The following is a 19,390-nucleotide window of genomic DNA, read 5'->3' on the forward strand; positions in this document are numbered from 1 at the left end:
CGATTATGATGAAGGACAACCTTGATGTATTTAATGACAAAGTGACGGTTGAATTGAAAAAACTGCACCTACCAACTATTAATGCCCCAAAGAAATATAGCAAACCTGTACTATCAATTTATGAAGAGATTACAATCAGATGATAAGATTATTGTCCGTCAATCTGACAAGGGGGGCAATGTGGTGCTTTGGCCACGGGACCTTTATATGGAGGAAGCCCTCAATCATCTGAACAACAGGGATTGCTATAAAAGAAGCACCATACAAGTTGTCAAGAATAAATGGCACAAATTTTACAGTAGACTGCTGGCATGGAAAACAGCGTGATTACTGATTATGGATGAATTTAAATTTTTGAAGACAGACCATCCAGTAATCCCTGTGGTGTACATTATACCTAAAATACATAAGGGACTATGCAAACCACCACGGAGGCCAATCATTTCGGCCCAAGGAAGTCTGATGAGAATGCTTCACGGTACATTGATTCGTTCCTCCAAGAGCCCGCGAGGCAACTACCATCATACGTACAGGATACAGGAGACTTCCTAAGAAAGTTAAACGAAATTTGGAGGGAGGAGGATTTCATACTCTTGTCCCTGGATGTCACAAGTTTATACACCAGCATACACCATCAAGATGGGGTAAAAGCTGTTGAGCATTATCTGAGTACCAAACCAATGTATATGTACATGCATAATAAGATGTTGAGCACAATGATTACAATGTGTCTGGAAAACAACAATTTCTCATTTCAAAATCAAGTGTTTCAACAAGTAAGAGGGGTTGCCATGGGGCTTGTTTTTCCTGAGCTATTCTTGTTTGCATATGGGGTTCTGGGAGGAGCGGATCCTCATGGCAACTCATGGTGAAACTGTTTTAAAGCATGTTATCTGTTGGTACAGATTTATTGATGATCTGTTCGTAATTTGGAAAGGAAATGATGAAAGTGCCTGAAACTTTATCGAACAAACCAATGTCAATAATTTGAATTTGGAGTTCACGGCTCAAATGAGCAAAAAATCTATAATTTTTCTGGATGTAGAAGTTTATATTGAGAACAACAAATTGGAAACCAAAATGCACAGGAAACCCACAGCGGGCAATTCGGTATTGCACGCCTCGAGTCATCACCCCAAACATCTGATCCACAGCATTCCCTATGGGGAAATGCTGCGGATATGCAGGATCTGTAGTACAGACTCTGAATGTCACAAAGCTCAATTTGAAAGCAAGGTCAGATTCAGAGCAAGAGGGTACTCTGAGGTAGTGCTTAATAGTGCCATTAAAAAGTAAATAAAATCGATGGAGCAATGGCACTGATTAATAAAAGCCCAAAAGATACTGCGATACCTAAAGAAAATCAATCTGATCAACCTACACAACTGATATTAACCTACAGCCAGCAACACAACTCCTTACAAAAGATAATCAACAGCAATTGGCCCTTAATACAAAATGACCCTATTATTGGAGGTCGGCTCACTAAATCTCCCAACATTACGTTTAGGAGAGCCCCTTCAATGAGCAATTCATTAGTTAGCAGTAGTCCTGAGGTGAGGACAAGTAAAAGCTGGCTAAGTGCTAGGAAGGGGTTCTATAAATGTACCTCATGTAGGGCTTGTAAATATGGAAGTAACAAATCTTCATACGTAACGCCTTTCAAGCCCAAACCAGTGCGATAACTAAAATGCTCAACTGCAAAACGGAATTTGCAGTATAAGTGCTGGAGTGTTCGTGTGGCCTGCAATATGTGGGTAGCACCAAGTTGCAGGTCCACAAACGAATACTCCAGCACATAAGGGCCATCACTAATAACAATGTGACCTACCCGGTTGCACTGCATTTTAATGAATTCCAAAACAGGAGACTGGAGGATTTGAAATATTATGTGGTGGATCTAATCCTTCCCCTGAGGAGGGGAGGGAACCCAGGAGGCACTGCTCAGGAGACTTGAAACGAGTTATATATTGGAGTTAGACAGCAAAACACCATCTGGTCTTAACTCCAGTTAGGACTTTTACAACTGTCTATAATTGTTCTTAAACTACACCTGGTTCTATATATTGTCTTTATTTATAACAACTGATAGATCGCTGCTGCTGACATTAATTTTAGATTTCACTGAACTTTATTTATTATTGAACACTTGCACTGACTAAATCACGGCTGTGATTTAGCATGATAATATCATTTGCACTTTAGGCACAAGCACTTTGATAGGGGTTGGACTAGGTAATCATGGCCCCCTTGGGCAGTATTCTAAAAACAAACCCACTCATCAAAAAACATATAAAGTCATCTTAATGGACACAGGCACATAGGAGTTCAAACTTAATGTCCCCAATTTACAATTTTTATTGATGACATTGCAACTCGTTGATCTGAAATGATCAATTGATGCAACTTTTATCATTATATTGAAGTTTTACCACTATATTGATTTTAATGATGCATTTGCCAGTCCGTTTTTAAACGCTGATTATTTATGTATTAACATGATTATTGTGTTTAAATAATTTTGATGTGTATTGGATGATGTTGATAAATTATTGTATTTATACAATGAATTTTACGACAACTGGGGTTGAGAAGACAGACTATGTTAGTAATAGTATGTTTTCCATAGTTACCCAACATCCGTATCATGTGATTTACACTAGCACTTTAAGTTGGTGAGGGCACTCCCATGGCGTGTCATGTGATCAAGGCCTCTGGCAGGCTGAAACGCGTAATGGCGGAGGTGCAGGGCATTCCTCAATAAAGAAAAATTTGCACTGATTCCTGGGTCTGCATTCGTCTGTTCAAGACAGCGGAAGGTGGCGGAGTAAAGATAAGATAGATATATATATATATATATCTATATATATATCACGTTGTAGCCGTTGAAGATTCCTTGTTTGCTTTCTCCAGAGTAACGGACACGGATCCCAACTTGGTGCTTAAAAAATCTTTATTTCACCGTCGCCATAACGCGTTTCAGCTCCGTAGAGCCTTGATCACATGCATATATATATAATGTAAATTGCTTGAGATGCTATTTAAAATGGCAGTAAAATGTTTCTTTGATAGAGTTAACCCTGAAATACTTGACCAGAATTGGAAGTTCCAGTACTTTAGCATCCTTACAAATAACTAATGTAAATGTGACAACCACTCCAGTAAGGTGCAAGAAAGACCCTCCAGTTCAAGTTCAGGAAACATGTTCCGCCCACAGGCTTTATAGAAATTGAAGTAGAGACCTTCATCCGTTAAGTGCGAGGATGGGGAGAATACCCAGCTCACTACTGGCATCTTCAGTATGAGGAGCTAGGGTGGGCATCTGGATGCAAAAAGCAGAAGAGGGCATCAATGCTGGTGAGATATGGAACATGCAGCAAAGCCCAGCAGAGAGGGTCATACTCAAAAGAAGAACTGAACTGCTCCTTTACCGGGGTCAAAATGAACAGCATCTGAAAGGCGCAAGGAGCTGACGACAGAACTGGAACCAGTGGTGTTGAGCATGGTACCAGCAACCATGCCATAGCAACTGGTGGGTGCACTCGGCACCAAAATGTCATTTGGACAATTCTGAATGACAATGATTGACATCAATGCCATTGACAGAGAAACGGTTGAAGGTCCTGAAGGCTCTATGGGGCAAGCAGGTGCCCCACTGGAAGGTGGCGCAGCATACTTGAGCATGGTCCAAGTGAAAGTCGTCACTTGCTGCAATTTGGCCAACATCGTCAGACTCTCAATTAATCAATCAGGGTTCTAATAAAGCATGACTAATCATCCGTTAGAGTCTCAAAGTGCTAGGGTTTCTGCAAATCAGTGGAAGGCCCAGGTCTTGAGGTCCTTCGTGAATTGAGGCAGTGAATGTGATTGCCTGAGATGTAGAGGTGGGGAGTTCCAGGTCTTCGCAGCAAGGTAGGAGAATACAAAATTGTGGTTAGCACTATTTTCGTACGTATTTTTACTCAGCTCAGCCAACAGTATGCCTATTTTACAAATCTTATACAGAGTCGCTTAATCGATGATGAAAACCGACGTTCAAAATAGAAAGCGTCATTGAGGTTTGTGAAAAAGAGCGCACTATTCAAAAGCACGAGCATTACTTACTGCTTTTATATCACGCTGTAACCAACTGCAAAATTACCGATTTTTTCATTTTCATTTACCGTCACAATTGTATCCTTTTTTCACCCCAGTTCACTCCGTATTAGTTTACACCAAGATATCGTTAAGTGTAAATTTACCTAATTGTCCGTATTCACTTACCGTCACTACGATACATAGATTCGCCATTACCACATTCTTTTTCACCTCGGTTCTTTTCGCATCAGTTCACATCACAACTTTTAACATGTTAACATTTAATACTGAATCAAGAACACCGGACTATCACCAACCAGTTGGCTAACCGTACGTATGAAGGACATGCACAAGATTGATAACTAACATTATGTCACAATGCAAATGTTTTTACACCAACTTTTATGGTACTATGCTGAAAATATCCTCTATGTTTACAGATAATAATCCCCTGATGAAGGGCAGAGCCCGAAATGCATTGGGCATGATAAATCATTAAATGTGTAAAAAGAACTCATCTCTGTACTACTGGAGAAAGTAATATGATATAAAGGATTAAAAAACAACAATGAATAAAATTGATTTGGAAAATAATATAAAAGAATGAATACTTTATTGAAACATAAAGGAGTGCAATTGGGGACGTCCTACCGTCAAGGGAGCAACGCAAACCATTAATTGAATTCACCCTCATACTCGGGAGGATTTACCAATTGGCACCAATGACCATAACACCAATCGTAATAACATAAGTACATGGGAGTGCGATGGTCCTTCCCCATTTGGATTTAATATTATTACTGACTTAACATTATGGCTCTCTTTTCTTTCACCAGTTCCGACCTGGTATAACTGGGAGAGAGATCTGCATGCTGAGGGCAAGTGGCCCAGGGAGTATATAGGTCTTCAAACTATGAAAACACTTTGCTGTAGCACTAGCTTAGCAAACATATTCCTCTGCCATGCTGCCCACTTCCAGCACTTCACCCAATACATTTAATTCTGCCCAGACACCAACTCAATTTCCTCCTTTTAGGGGACTCCTGCATCCTGTGAGCCTCTACTATCAGATGCAGCTGTCAGCCACCCTCCGGACTGCAATGTCTCCAATCACTTTGGCCCAAATGCCTACAACATGTACCAGCTACTCACTGTTACCAGTAGACCTCTTTAGGCCACCCTTCAAAAATGCACAAGACACCCAGTTTTAATGCCATTTGACAAAACAAGGGGAAGCCCAACATCCAGCTTTGGAATGAAGTCTCCAAAGCATCTCAAACATCAACAATATCCACGAATGCTAGGAGTAGGCTAAAAGGTTATACCAAAAGAACATTACAACAGTCCAATCCATTTGCAACACATACATGTACACTTAAAGTAGGAAAAAAAGAAACACTGACTTGCTATTCTTCACATATTACCCAGTCCTATTCACTTTGGAAAGTGCTGTGATAAACATGAGTGTAGAAAACCAACAAGGCCCCAGAATCTAGATGGTAATCAGTACTAGCTGATTCTACCGCCACTGTATGGATGAACGTGTCCTCTCAGCAAAAAAATAAAAAAAATAAAAAAAGACTTTTTAAAAAAAATCAAGATTGGCATTAGTTATTTTCTAGACGGATCACAACTGTAAATCATTTAACTGCTCACATGACGGCATAATATTAGAATACTCTTCTCTTCAGCAGGCCCTTTAACAATCATTCGTAGTAGAGTTAAGTTTATTGTTTACTTCTATTTTTTTCTTTCCTAGGAACCTAGGTATGTTCTAATGTACTCTATGTGAACACCAATCAGGGCATCATAATACCCACTGCTTAGTACATGTAAAAAACAATCATAACATTCTAACTTCTACTCCTTAGAGAGATACCTATTTGTTTCTAAAGTTCTGTTTTCACAGTTTTCAGAAGTAGGAGTATAGTGTAGTTCTGCAGGGTGTGCTAAATTTCCAACCTAAGCATGGACTTTAAGGATGCAAAGGATTTGGTTACAACTTGAATGATACTGAGGCATCCGTTAATGTGGATAACCAGTTACACTATATACACACATATACACAGATTTTACTCAATGCTTTCATGATGCCAGGCTAAATTTTTGTAAGTACAACTTAAAAATGTAACTCATCCTCTAGGCTCCAAAGCAAAATCAAAATACCAGAAGTGTACTGATGGATACATTTGTGATATACTGCACGCAAAAGATTGAATGTGCATCTTCTACTTACTCTGCTGGAAACAATAGAATTTTGGAACAGACAGCAGACTCTTGCAGCAATAGTCCAGAAGCCCCGCTTTAGGAGACGGTCAATACAGCGCTCCACTTGCATGAGCGAAAAATGAGAGACTTTTCCATCAGTGTGAAGGCAAAATAGCTCGTTTTTAAAGACACAAATATCCTGGATATCTAAAGCAAAAACAACACAGATGCACAGTCTTAGTAGGTACTCCAGATAGCAGGTAAAGGTATTCTATGTTCTTCATGTAACCACTTAGGCTCCCACCCCAGGAATACTGCAGTAGCTGAAGACTTATGTCTGCAAAGTTTATTTATAACCCAATGCTCATTCAACCCTGCCATGTTTTGCACACAATCAAGAGTCTCTAGAATGGTAAATGGAAAAAGATACAGGCATAAACAATGTAAAGCTTGTGCTAAATCAAGCATGGCAAAGTGATTCAAGTGAAAAGGGCCAAGATGGGAGCAACAGGGAATGAAAGTCCACGTGGAAACAGCTTCTTGGAGAGCGAACGAGTACTATATACAAATCAGTCACTAGATGTTTATTTGGTTTAAAACAATATAAAACATAGCATAAAAATAGTTTGCATTAAAAAATATCTGCTGCTAACGTGATATGTAAACTCTGCTCCTTCGGCAGAGTTCAAAGAGTTTTGCTCACTCCGCTTGGAGAGCGGAATTCCAGAAAAACGGCACCAACCGCAGCGTGGCGCAGCTTTGTATTGCATGAGAAAGAAAATAAAGTGCTAGACCACCTCATAGCGAGATTTTTCAACATGGACGATCGCGGCAGGTTGCTACTGCTCGTGTTGAAAAAGCTGTTGCACAAGGAGAAAATCTACTTAAGCGGCAAAAAGAAGCAGCACCCTCTGGCACAGCATGTGGTGCAGTGCGCACGGATTTACAGCATGGGACAAGCTCCTAGCGCTAAAAATCGGCACCAGCTGTGCAATGTAGGTGAAATCTGCCGCTCACAGAACTCCAAGTAATCTCGCTGAGTTTTTAGGTAACTCCTCGGAATTCCGCAGAGTGAAACTAAGCGAGTTCCACCCACCCCTAATGATTACAGCATCAACAGCTAATTATCATTTAACAAATACATCCAAAGCAAAAACGCCCCTAAATATATTCAGTAAGTAAATTAAAGGTCTATATACAATAAAAAACTACAGGAGATTTGAGCACCAATTTATCAGTTGAGGAAACCATACATAGCCTATGCTTTCAGCCAGAAAATCTACAAATTGTTTATTTATAACTGTTTCACGCTAGACAATCATTAAAAGTTAAGGTTCTTGATTTTCCCTGCAGCTGACTGAAACCTGCTTACCCTAGCATAAATAAGATATACCATGATTAATGTAATGGTTTACTACAGGCACTAACGCCTTGGTGTGGACTAGCTTCCAAATATTGCTGTGTGTGCAATGATCACATACACAAAGATAAGACAAAATGCATAGTAGCTCAACATGATCCTCCATCACAGACAGAAGAGTCTGACAGGGACAGCCTTTAGGAAAACTAAGAATATGCCTGAAGAGCCCCAATCTGAACCCTTTAATAATATTTACGCACTTCTTACTTTCTCTCGAGGGCGGGTGCAAAATTTCAAAATGTCAAAGATTATATTTAGAATACCAACAGTTTTTGTCATTTGAAAGTCTATTTTTCAACGAGTATAGGCTGTCAATTTACATTTTATAGTTAGTGCTGTGGTGACCACAAAGATAATCTCATCAAAGACGAGTGTTAGGTCAGATCAGAGATAAAAGGGATTTAGAGAGCCAGAATTCACAGATTATAAAATAACATTTGGGTCATTTGTCACACCCACATGCACAATTGCGGCGTCTCCTAAAAGATCTCCGACAAAGAGCCCTCTCACGGGGCCCATGAAGGACAGCAGCGCCACCCCCACGAGGAGCAACGCCCGATGATGAAGCATGACACTCGCAAGTGTGTGAGGGCACTAATTTCTAAAGGAGAAATTCCCCCTTCTTCATCTGACTGGGAGCACATATAGAGTCTACTTTCTAACTTCTGTTATATGTAACCTAGTATGTTATATCTTTCTCTTTTAGGAACAGTTTCTAACCAGTGAGTACATCCCTATTTACATGCGCCTGATCCTCCAGCATAAGCACTGGCACTGTGAACAAGCCCTCAAACAAAGCTCAATCCCGAAAAAGGAACCTTAGTTGTTTTTTCCAATGATCTTGACAGGCACTCAATTTGACCACAAACTCATGTAGCCAAATATTTTGCAATGCCAAATTGGGTAAAAAGCAGGTAGACGTATGCATGTAAAGGTTGCTTTGTATTAGAATCAATTAAAACATGTTGAACATATTAAACATCATATGTACAAGCACATGGTAAGATAGCACTGCGTTACATTAATAGACATTTAACCAACAGCATACTGTGCACAAGTGCTCGTGAAGTTTGTGACGGCGCAAGTGGCACGTGATGTGGTATATACAGCAGTGGTGTTGGGCGCAACGAAGAACAAAGTGGTACAAAAGGTTTACATATTCAAGACATTCAAGCAGTAAATGATGCACAAATTACAGAAGACAATAGGTAGGGTGTCCGTAAAGAGGGGCGCCAGAAGTTTGATATAATGAATATTGTTTAAAGCAGTATCCAATACAGCAAGTGAAGAGGACAAAAATATTTAAATTAGCCTAAAAGCTCCCAGTTTGGTTTCTTCTTGGTCAGTGATGGAAAGCCATTAATGGCAAATAGTTGACATCCATCAAGAAACAGGAAGAACAAGTTTACTAAAATGTCAGGATAAGATTGTGCTTAATAAATTTCACCCATGAGTGGGTAGCAAGTATGGGCTGTAATCCTTTTAATATTCACAGCCAAACTCTCAGGACAACAAGATGATGAAACTTCACTGCAGTAGAATGCAACAAAAAAACGTTACTATTAGGATGTTTACCATTTTAAAATCTGCAGAATTAGCGTGAGACTGTGTTCTGAACCCCAAATATGAATTGGTAGAAGCCCCTGCCTCAGTAGCTACAACTATAGGGGCTCTTATTACTGTTAGGGTCTCTTTGGGATGTGGATGCTAAGGTTGCCAGCAAAATTATAACCATTATAACATGCATGCATCTCCTTCCTATATGTTACCCTGTTAAGTACGTTGACATGCATACCATGAGTATATCAACTGCTTCCTTCAAGTCAATCAACAAGGTCCAGGGGGTCGAACCTGTTGTACACTGAAATATTATACAACTCTCCTAACTGGGGCTGATGAACACTAGGGTACGTGGCGCACAAAGGAGGAAGGTGCTTGGCAGCTAGGGCCAACCTCGGTAGGGGCTCCAAGGGGGGGCTTATAGAAATAATCCAGAGGATTTGGATTTACCCCAGAGCACCTTGTATGTCCAAAGCCACCATTGCATAACAATTTATAAACAACTGCTGGATCTCTGAAATCAATAACCACACGGTCTTCGGGAATGTCCTTTGCCCCCTTTCCAAGCCACCCCACATGCCAAGTGAACAGAATATTACTAGGCATCGAGGTTGTAAAGTTCCTACACATTTTCCAACCAATTGTGGCACTTATTGCTCAATTCTGTGTGAGTTTCCCTCAGCCCACCCCTTAAACCAGGAACCCCAGTCATCACAACCACATAAGGGCACGCCTCTGGAGGCAGATCAATTGTCACAAGGTCCTTGGTTTCAAGGGGAAGTGTGTCTGCCACTTTACTTCTTGCTGAAGTGCCTTGAGGATCTCGGTGGAAGGTGTCAATCGTATGGTAGTTACAATGCAAACCCCTGCATTCTCCAAGCCCTGGGATGTGTCTGCATTACTTCCATGGGCAAGGGATTTTGAGGTCCCGGGGATACCATCTCCTGCAGGCGATGCTATGTGAGAGGATGTGGCTTCTGGCTGGTGGCATTCTAAATGTAGATTGGCTTTGGTAATAGAGATTACCCAAGATTCAAGGACATTTATTTTATTTAGATGTGGGGTAAGTTCTAAACGTATCAACCCTTTGAGTTGATCCATCACAGCACTCATGAAATCATCTAGCCAATCCAGTTTGGGTGCGACTGACCTTTACCCTCCTTTTAATTGGGCACCTCTGCATGTTTTAGCCTTGAATTTAACAGGCAGTGTAAGCGTCGATACAGCACCATTAGAGAGGTGCTTAATGGAAGTAACCCAATTAGGTTTAGACCCATGTTGGAGTGGATCCTGTGGGTTCTTCCCTTCATCCATGGCAGCAACTATGGGGGGCCTATTTGGTGTGATATCTTGATTACAGGCATTATCAATTTCAGTAGAAGCTACAATTTTGTATGACCTTTTCAGAGGGGTTGGTATTATAGGTACAATAGGAGTATTCACCACCACCCGCAAGTGATAATCTCTTCTCCGTGAGTTCTGTTTCAGTGGCTATTACACCTATAGCCTTTTGGAGCATTTTAACAATGCTTATTACTTTTGCAGGTGGCTGTATAGCAAGTCCCCCACCAATACACTTGTGTTTCCCTATCATAAAGAATCTTCTTAAGCCAAGTAAACTTAGGAGATTTCAATAAACTCACCCCTGCATACCGCTGAAATTTTACAGCGACTTGCCAAGGGGGGTGGCCCAGCCCAGCTTCGTCCGGCCGCAGACAGGAGCTCCAGCAGGATCTAGTAAGCGTCTCTGGGCGCAGAGGAGCAAGGTGGGTAGCTTCCTGTCACAAAGAAATCTAGGGCTTGAGGTCCAAGCCCCACCACCACCAGCCACAGGCTTGTGATTACAGATATACCTATTTTTCTTTACATGGATTCAATTTGTGTATATAATGTTTCTATTAATTAGAGGGTATAAATTTACGAACCCTGTCACACTATTATGTTTTGTTATAGGGACTTAGTATAGCTCAGTATAGGTCAGTCCATACGGAGCACACAGGCGCTAGAAGAGGAGGCAGCAACAAGTATCATCCTGGAAGTTACAATGAAGTGATGTTAAAAAGCCATGCTTTAATTAGTTTTATAAAAAGCTGAAAAACGCTACAAAAGCGAATATGAACAGGTAACTTGTTCCAGTAGTGAGGAGCCATAAAAGGTAAAGAACATTCCCCATTGTGGGTAGTTCGGATTCCACAAGAAACAGTAAAAGCAGATCAGAAGATCTCAGGGTCTTCGCTGGAAAATAGAAACTTACGCAGGATCGAAGATATAATGAGCCCATCCTGTACAAGGCCTTATGTGTGAGACATAGGAGTTTAAAAATATACCTTTTCTAGACAGGTAGCCAGTGCAGAGAATTAAGCATTCTGGTATCTGTAGGTAAATGGCAAACCAAATGGGCCACCTAGTTTAGTGCCAACTGAAGGCAGAGCTCCTGCCCACCATCAAGGCATTGCCACAATCCAGACGGCTAGTTACCTACAGTCTAAAGGTAGCCATATAAACACCTTCCTGAGAAGCCAAAGTATGCCAAATATGGCTTTAACATGATTTTCCATAGAAAGCTCCTCATCCATTAAGAAGTCCAGATTTCTTACTGACTTTTCAGGAAAGGGGATCCACCAATCACCTGACCAAGCCTGTATCACTTTTCCACAAAGCAAAACCTCCTTCATAGCTCCATTCAGTTGGAGAAAACATGGTCTCATCCACAAAGCCACGGAAGGCATGGTCTTCAAATCGAACTTCAGTGAGCTCTATTTTCTGGTCAAATGCCAAACGAAGTGGGTATGAAAGATTCTCAATTTCAAACGATCCTACAACTTTTGCCAAGGGGGCCATGTAATTGTTAAGGAGCGTAGGACTAAGGGTAGATCCCTGAGGAACTCTGAAGACATTAACAACCAGTTAAGATGTGAAAGTAGGGAGAGAGACCACATGGGCACCTCCATTCAGGAAGTCAGAGTTCCCTGCTGCTGACCATCTGACCATCGGGTCAGTGGTTCAAGGCCCCCCTCCACCCGCAGACACCTGCCTGCGCCTCATCCTTGGTGATCAAGTGGTACAGCGTCTCTGCTCTGCTGCTGGGCAGCCCTCGTTTTCTACGTTTCTTGGATTCTTTTCTATCCCTTCGCTCTTTTTTACGTTTTTTTCTCTTTCTTTACTTTTGCTATTTTGCCGCTTTCGCCCCTGCCATCCCATGCGGCACTCCTCCCTCCAGTAGCACTTTCCTGTTCCCCGTGTTACCCGCCTCCCACCTATCCAGCCACCCCCGCACAATACTTAGTAGTGTCCGTTGCATGGCGGTGCCACTGGCTCGCCCGTCTGGACCGCGACTAGTGCCAAAGACTTTGGTTCTCGGACCTTCCACCAATACGACGCCAGCACCCTTGTCACCCGCAACACCGGACACCACGCCGCCTGCTACCTCGCGTCACCAAAGGACACCCAAGGATCTTTAAATCTGCCCGCCTCTGCACTACAGCTCCTCCCGCCGCCCAGCCAACCCGACCTGCTTAGCTGCATCCTCCTCAACACGCGCTCCCTCCACAAACTCACCACAGAAATCTGAGACCTCTTCGACTCAGTCTCTCCCAACATCACCTTCCTCACGGAAACCTGGAAAAAACCCCAGCTCTGGCTCGGACTTCACCACCGCCATCCTCGACACCTACAAGATCACAAGCAAGGACCGCATCGACCGACCAGGAGGAGCTATCACCACTGTCCACAAGAACACCCTCTGCCTGACCACCCACTCGGACGACCGAACGACAACCATGGAACACCTCTACTTCCAGATCCAGGGCAAGAGCCTCAGTATCTCAGTTCAAGAGACAAAACAAACGGCTGAGTCACGGGGTTAAGCAGTCCCCCCTTAAGCATCACTCCTTACCTGGGACTTGCCTGACTCTAAAATGGCGCCCAGACTCAATTTCTTTAATGTCCCCATGAGTGGCCTATTGAGGACTTATCTTTGTTGAAGTTCAGGCTTCTATTCTCTACCCCTATTCATTCTATGGCTACCAAACCACATTCCTTCTCCTATCCTGCCATCCTCGCCAGCTCCTACCTACCGTCTTTGGACTATAGACTTTTGATCACCTCCTGTTCTTCACTCTATTCTGGCGGAGCCTGAAACGCATATATGGACGAATCCCGGTGGAGCTGCACCAATAGTTATAGGGGAGATTGGCTCTGGCACACCGCTATGGCCATCACCTACCCAGCCGGACTTCGAACATTTGTCTTATTTTCTTCCCCGCTGCTTCTCCTTCCTGTGGATTACCAGCTTTCCCTGGTCTTTCTGATCCTGATTTTCGTGTAAATTAAATTACTCCATTATTGTATATTTATTAATTCTGTAACTATTGTGAAACCTTTGCAACTTGTAACACGCGGTTTCCTCATTTAAAGCGCTCTGATACCTCCGGGTCTAGCCAGGGCTATATAAAACTCAAATAAATAAATAAAAACACTACCACCCTCCGGGGCACCCTAGTCTACAGACCTCCTGGCCTCCGCCCGCCCTTCACCGATGTCATCATCGCCTTCATCACACCACAGGCTTTCGCATCCACCAAAGACATCCGACTCGGTAACCTCAACTTTCACCTGGACAACCACAATGGACCAGAACACCATATCCCTTCTGGAGAAACCTCACCAATTTAGGACTCAAGCAGCAAGTCACCTCTCAAAACAACACAGCAGGACACACGCTCGACCCAGGCTTCTCCACCTGTGAAAATATCCCCTACAGCCACTCCTCCGAACTCCTCTGGAACGACCACCACTGAGTGCACTTCGTCTTCATCAAATCCCCAGTACACCAGCGCACTCAACACCCCCCCCGATGTAGCTGGAACAAAGTCACCGAAGAAAACCCCTCAACCCCTCCCTCAATACAACCACACCGCTGACATCCACAGACAATAATACCTCAGCATGCAACCTTCACCATGGATTTCCAAGTGTTCCTACACCCTGGCGCCCCGCAAGAAGACACTCGGCAAGCAACACTCCAAGAAAGCCAGTTGGCTTACTCCTGCCCATCCACGAGTCCACCTGTAGATGACTTGAGAAGAGATGGAGGAACAACAAAATCCTGGAAGCCCACACAACCTTGAAAGCCACTGTCTCACAACGAAAACGGCCCTCCAAGACAGAATTAACGCCAACACACACAACAGCAAGTAACTCTTCACCATTGCCAAGGAGTTTGCCAGGCCCAATAGCGAGACCCACTTTCCCCAAGACCTCTGCAGCAAACTCAGCGCCTCCTTCCACCACAAGATCAGGCAGATCTATGACAGTTTCGACATCCAAGACCCTCCAACCAGGCCTGCCACCACGGCACCCAACAACGCCGCATCCCAACAGACCCCGCTCAACTGGACACCACTCACCACAGACAGCACACTCAAGACCATGAAGAGCATCCACTCCGGAGCCCCCTTAGACCCAGGCCTGCACCACATCTTCCATAGAGTCACCACCTTCATCGCCCCAGAGCTACGCCGCACCATCAACTGCTCCATTGAGACCGCCACCTACCCCGATGACTGGAAACACGCAGATATCAACCACCTGTTAAAAAAGCCTTCCGCTGACCCGACAGACCTCAAGAACTACAGATCCAACTCCCTGCTCCCCTTACCAGCCAAGGTCATCGAGAAGGCCACCAACAATCAACTCTCAGAGTTCATCGAAGCCACCATGTCCTGGACATCTCCCAATACGGCTTCTGAAGCAACCACAGCACCGAGACCGCACCCCTCGCCACCACCGACGACATCCACTCCCCACTCAACCGGGGCGAAACAGCAGCCCTCATTCTTCAAGACCTCTCAACCACCCTCTCAGAACCCACAAAGATCAGCTGCGGAGCGCCCATTGGTTCCTACCTGAGCCCCATCCTCTTCAATGACTACATGGCCCCACTCGTAGACATCGTCAGGAATCATGGACTCAATATTTCCGACGACACCCAAATGATCCTCTCCCTCACCAACGAACCCACAGCCGACAGAATAAACTTCCACAGTGGGATGAAGACCATTGCCAAATGGATAAAAGAAAGCTGCCTCAAACACAACTCAGACAAGACTGAAGTCCTCATCCTGGATCTCAGCCCCTCAGCGTGGGAGGACACCTGGTGTCCTGCACTAGGAACCCCCCGAACACCCACGGACCTTGCACAAAACCTCAGCCTCATACTGGACTCCTCGCTCAAAATAAACCGCCAGATCAACGCCTTCACCTCATCGTGCTTCCACGCCTGCTTCGAATGACCATCTGATGGATCCGCACCGAATGCAGAAAGACGGTCACCCACGCACGCACTCAGCAGCAAACTCAACAACAACGCACTCTACGTCACCCAGATACTCCTCAGGAAACTACAGAAATTCAAAACCCGCTGCCTGACTGGTCTCAACATATCCCACCGCAGGCACATCACCAAACACCTTCGGGAACTCCACTGGCTCCCAGTCAACAAAATAATCACTTTCAAGCTCCTCACACACGCCTCCATGACGCAGGACCAGCCTATCTGAACCACCACATCTCATTCCACGTACTCAGCAGACTCTCACAATCCTCCCAACTGGCCCTGGACACCGTCCCACTGATCCACACGACCAGAGGAAGAGCCTTCTCCTACCTCACCGCCAAGCCCTGGAACACCCTGCCGCTCTACCTCAAGCAATCCCCATCGTGACCCAATTCAGGAAGGATCTCAAGACCTGACTCCTCGAGTAGCCACACTTTACAAACTATTTCAACAAAAAACGCCAATATGTGACATGAAAGAATTCTGCAATTGCCAAGCCCTTTACTTTGTAATTAGATTTGGGGACAAGATGCAATTTATATGGCTGTTCTGCACACTAACATATTTAATAAAATATAGGCCATAGGTCCTCATTTTAAATGAAGAAGGAAAACATTTTTTTAACAAATTTTACAGCAAATTAGCAGTGGTTCAGCAATTGAGATAAATTACCCCCTGGGGTAGGCTAGGGCCAAGGGGGGACCCTCAAATAGTTTACTGCAGAGGGGGCATGTGGCCCTCCTCCCCGAGTCTCAACTAGGCCCCGGAGACCCCATCCTCTGGGGCCGATGTAGGAAAGAGACTTTTCTGTCATGGTATGCCCCCACTTTATGTCTAGTGTATGATGTGATTTCGAATTAAATGTGCACTGGGTTCCTGCACACCGGGTTATCAGAGCCAGATCTCTTTCCTAAAACTGACCACAATTGGCACAACTTCAGCAACCACTTGTACCTAGGGCACTGGTACTGAAGAGGGGTCCTCTGGGTCTGCAGCACAAATTGTGCCACGGCAGATACCACCTCACCAAGACTCTGCAAACCAACATGGCAGGCTGCGTGTTGGTGCAGAGAAAACCGAAGAGTCGACATGGCACACGGCACTGTATGCCATGCCCGCATACACTTTTATTTCAACAAACGAGCTACCCAAATGTCCTTGCGAACTGGGTATTGCTAATTAAGCACAAGGAATATGCTACTTACCAGTATGCATCTGTTCTTGGCATGTAGAGCTGCAGATCTATACACTGTGCATACCTCGCCATCTGGTGTTGGGCCCGGATGTTTGCAGTTTGTTTTTCCTCTTGGAAAGTCTTTGGAAGTCACGAGTTCAGTGACTCCTCCCTTGGTTCGTATTGCGCATGGGCTTCGGCTCCATCCTCAGATAGTTTTTTGCCAGCAGGTGAAGATGGAGCGTAGTGGTAACAGTAAAGAAACCCATGTGTGTTGTATCTAAATAAGATAAGACTGGAACGGATACAGGTAGCCGGGGAGGCGGGTGGGCGTGTATAGATCTGCAGCTCTACATGCCAAGAACAGATGCATACTGGTAAGTAGCATATTCCGTTCGAGGCGTATGAGCTGCAGATTATACACTGTGCATAGATTATATAGCAGTACCCAACCCTAGCGGCGACCACCGGCATCCGTTGCAGTAGTTTGGAACAGTGTTTCGAGTACAGCTTGGCCCACGCTAGCTTGTTGCTTGGTTTGCACATCTACACAATAATGTTTTGTGAAAGTGTGCGGTGTTGACCATGTGGCTGCTTTGCATAGGTCATCTAGTGGTATGTTTCCTAGAAAAGCCATAGAAGCCCCTATCTTTCTTGTAGAGTGGGCTTTAGGGGGAACCAATAGCGTTCGTTTTGCTTTGTGGTAGCAAATCTGTATGCATTTTACAATCCACCTAGCTATCCCTGATTTAGAAATAGGGTTGCCCTTATGTGGTGGAGAGAAGGAGACAAATAGCTGTTTGGTTTTCCTGAAAGGTTGTGTGCGTTGGATGAGGTAAAGTAAAGCCCTTTTTACATCCAGTGTGTGTAACGCTCTTTCTGCAACAGTTTGAGGTTGTGAGAAAAAGACCGGTAATTCTACCGACTGGTTTAAATGGAATGGAGAAATGACTTTGGGTAGAAACTTTGGGTTGGTGCGGAGTACAACCTTGTTCTGATGCATTTGGAGAAAAGGTTCCTGTATAGTGAGTGATGGTATTTCACTAACCCTTCTGAGGGAAGTGATGGCCACTAGAAAAGCTATTTTCCATGTGAGAAATTGGAGCTCACATTTATGTAATGGTTCGAAAGGGGGTCCCATTAACTGTGTAAGAACTATATTCAAATTCCAGACCGGTGAGGGTGGCACTCTGGGTGGAATTACTCTTTTGAGGCCTTCCATGAAGGCCTTGATGGTAGGCACTCTGAAGAGTGATAGGTGCTGCCTGTTCTGTAAGTAAGCAGCAATGGCAGCGAGATGTAACCTAATGGAAGTATATGCTAGGTTACACCTTTGTAGGTGGAGTAAATAACATATGATGTGCTGTATGGACACATTTAAAGGATTGATTGTGTTGTTGTGGCAGTAAACAACAAATCTTTTCCACTTTGCCACATAGCATGCCCTAGCAGTAGGGCGTCTAGCTTCCCTGATCATGTTCATGCAATCAGGGGGAAGGTTAAGGTATCCAAATTCTAGGAGCTCAGGAGCCAGATCGCAAGGTTGAGCTGAGCTGGGTCCGGGTGCCTGATCTCTCCATGGTTCTGGGTTAGGAGGCATGGTGAGAGGTGTAGCTTTTGGTGTGGTACTACTGAGAGTTCCAGCAGCGTGGTGTACCACGGTTGTCTGGCCCATGTTGGAGCTACTAGGATCAGTGTTAGGGAATGCTGTTGTAGCTTTCGCACCACTAATGGAATTAGTGGGGGAGGTGGAAAAGCGTATGCAAATTTGTTTGACCAGTTCATCCATATCGCATTGCCTTTGGACAATGGGTGTGGATATCTGGCGGCGAAGCTTGGGCATTTTTTGTTTTCGTGTGTGGCGAATAGATTTATGTGTGGATGCCCCCACTTCTGAAAGAACGGGTGAAGAACTTGTGGGTGAAGTTCCCACTCGTGGATCTGCTGTGTCTGTCTGCTGAGCAGATCTGCCACGGTGTTTTGGACTCCTGGGACGTGTTGGGCCAGGAGAAAGATGTTTTGTGGAATTGCCCATCTCCACATGCTCTGTGCTAGCTGAGAGAGCTGTGGAGTGTGTGCCCCCTTGCTTTTGAATGTAGTACATGGCAGTCATGTTGTCTGTGCGAATGAGGACTCCCTTGCCTGAAATCTGCGTCTGGAAGGATTTTAGGGCGAGGAAGATTGCTAGTAACTCCAGATGGTTGATGTGGAGTAACTTTTGTTGTGGCGTCCATGTGCCCTGTGCTGTGAGATGTAACAGATGAGCTCCCCAGCCGGAGAGCGATGCGTCTGTTGTGAGGATTATCTGTTGGACCGGGTCCAGGAACGGTCGACCTCTGGAAAGGTTTGGGGTGTTCCACCACTGCAGAGAGCGATGGGTGCGACCGTCTACCAACACCAGATCTGCCAGTTGACCATGGGCCTGGTTCCACTGGCACGCTAAGCACTCTTGGAGTGGACGCATCTGGAGTCTTGCATGGGGCACTATGAAGATGCAAGAGGCCATCATCCCTATCAGTTGCATAAACACTCTTGCCGGGAGAGAGTGTTGGGATATGAATTTTTGGCGCAGAGCCTGTATCTTTGCAATCCTGGCAGGATTGGGATAGGCTAT

At 44.4% G+C, this 19,390-nt stretch overlaps 1 protein-coding gene across 1 annotated transcript in view; it reads right to left on the reverse strand.

The window, feature by feature from the left end:
- Positions 1-19,390, reverse strand: part of HPS5 (HPS5 biogenesis of lysosomal organelles complex 2 subunit 2) — a 484,255-nt gene that overhangs the window by 211,166 nt on the left and 253,699 nt on the right. Inside the window, exon 10 of the mRNA XM_085648054.1 lies at positions 6,314-6,492. Coding sequence (XP_085504180.1) covers positions 6,314-6,492 — 179 coding nt within the window. The remainder of the gene's footprint in view (positions 1-6,313; positions 6,493-19,390) is intronic.

This window comes from Triturus cristatus, chromosome 3_2 (assembly GCF_964204655.1).
Source record: "Triturus cristatus chromosome 3_2, aTriCri1.1, whole genome shotgun sequence".
Lineage (NCBI taxonomy): Eukaryota > Metazoa > Chordata > Amphibia > Caudata > Salamandridae > Triturus > Triturus cristatus.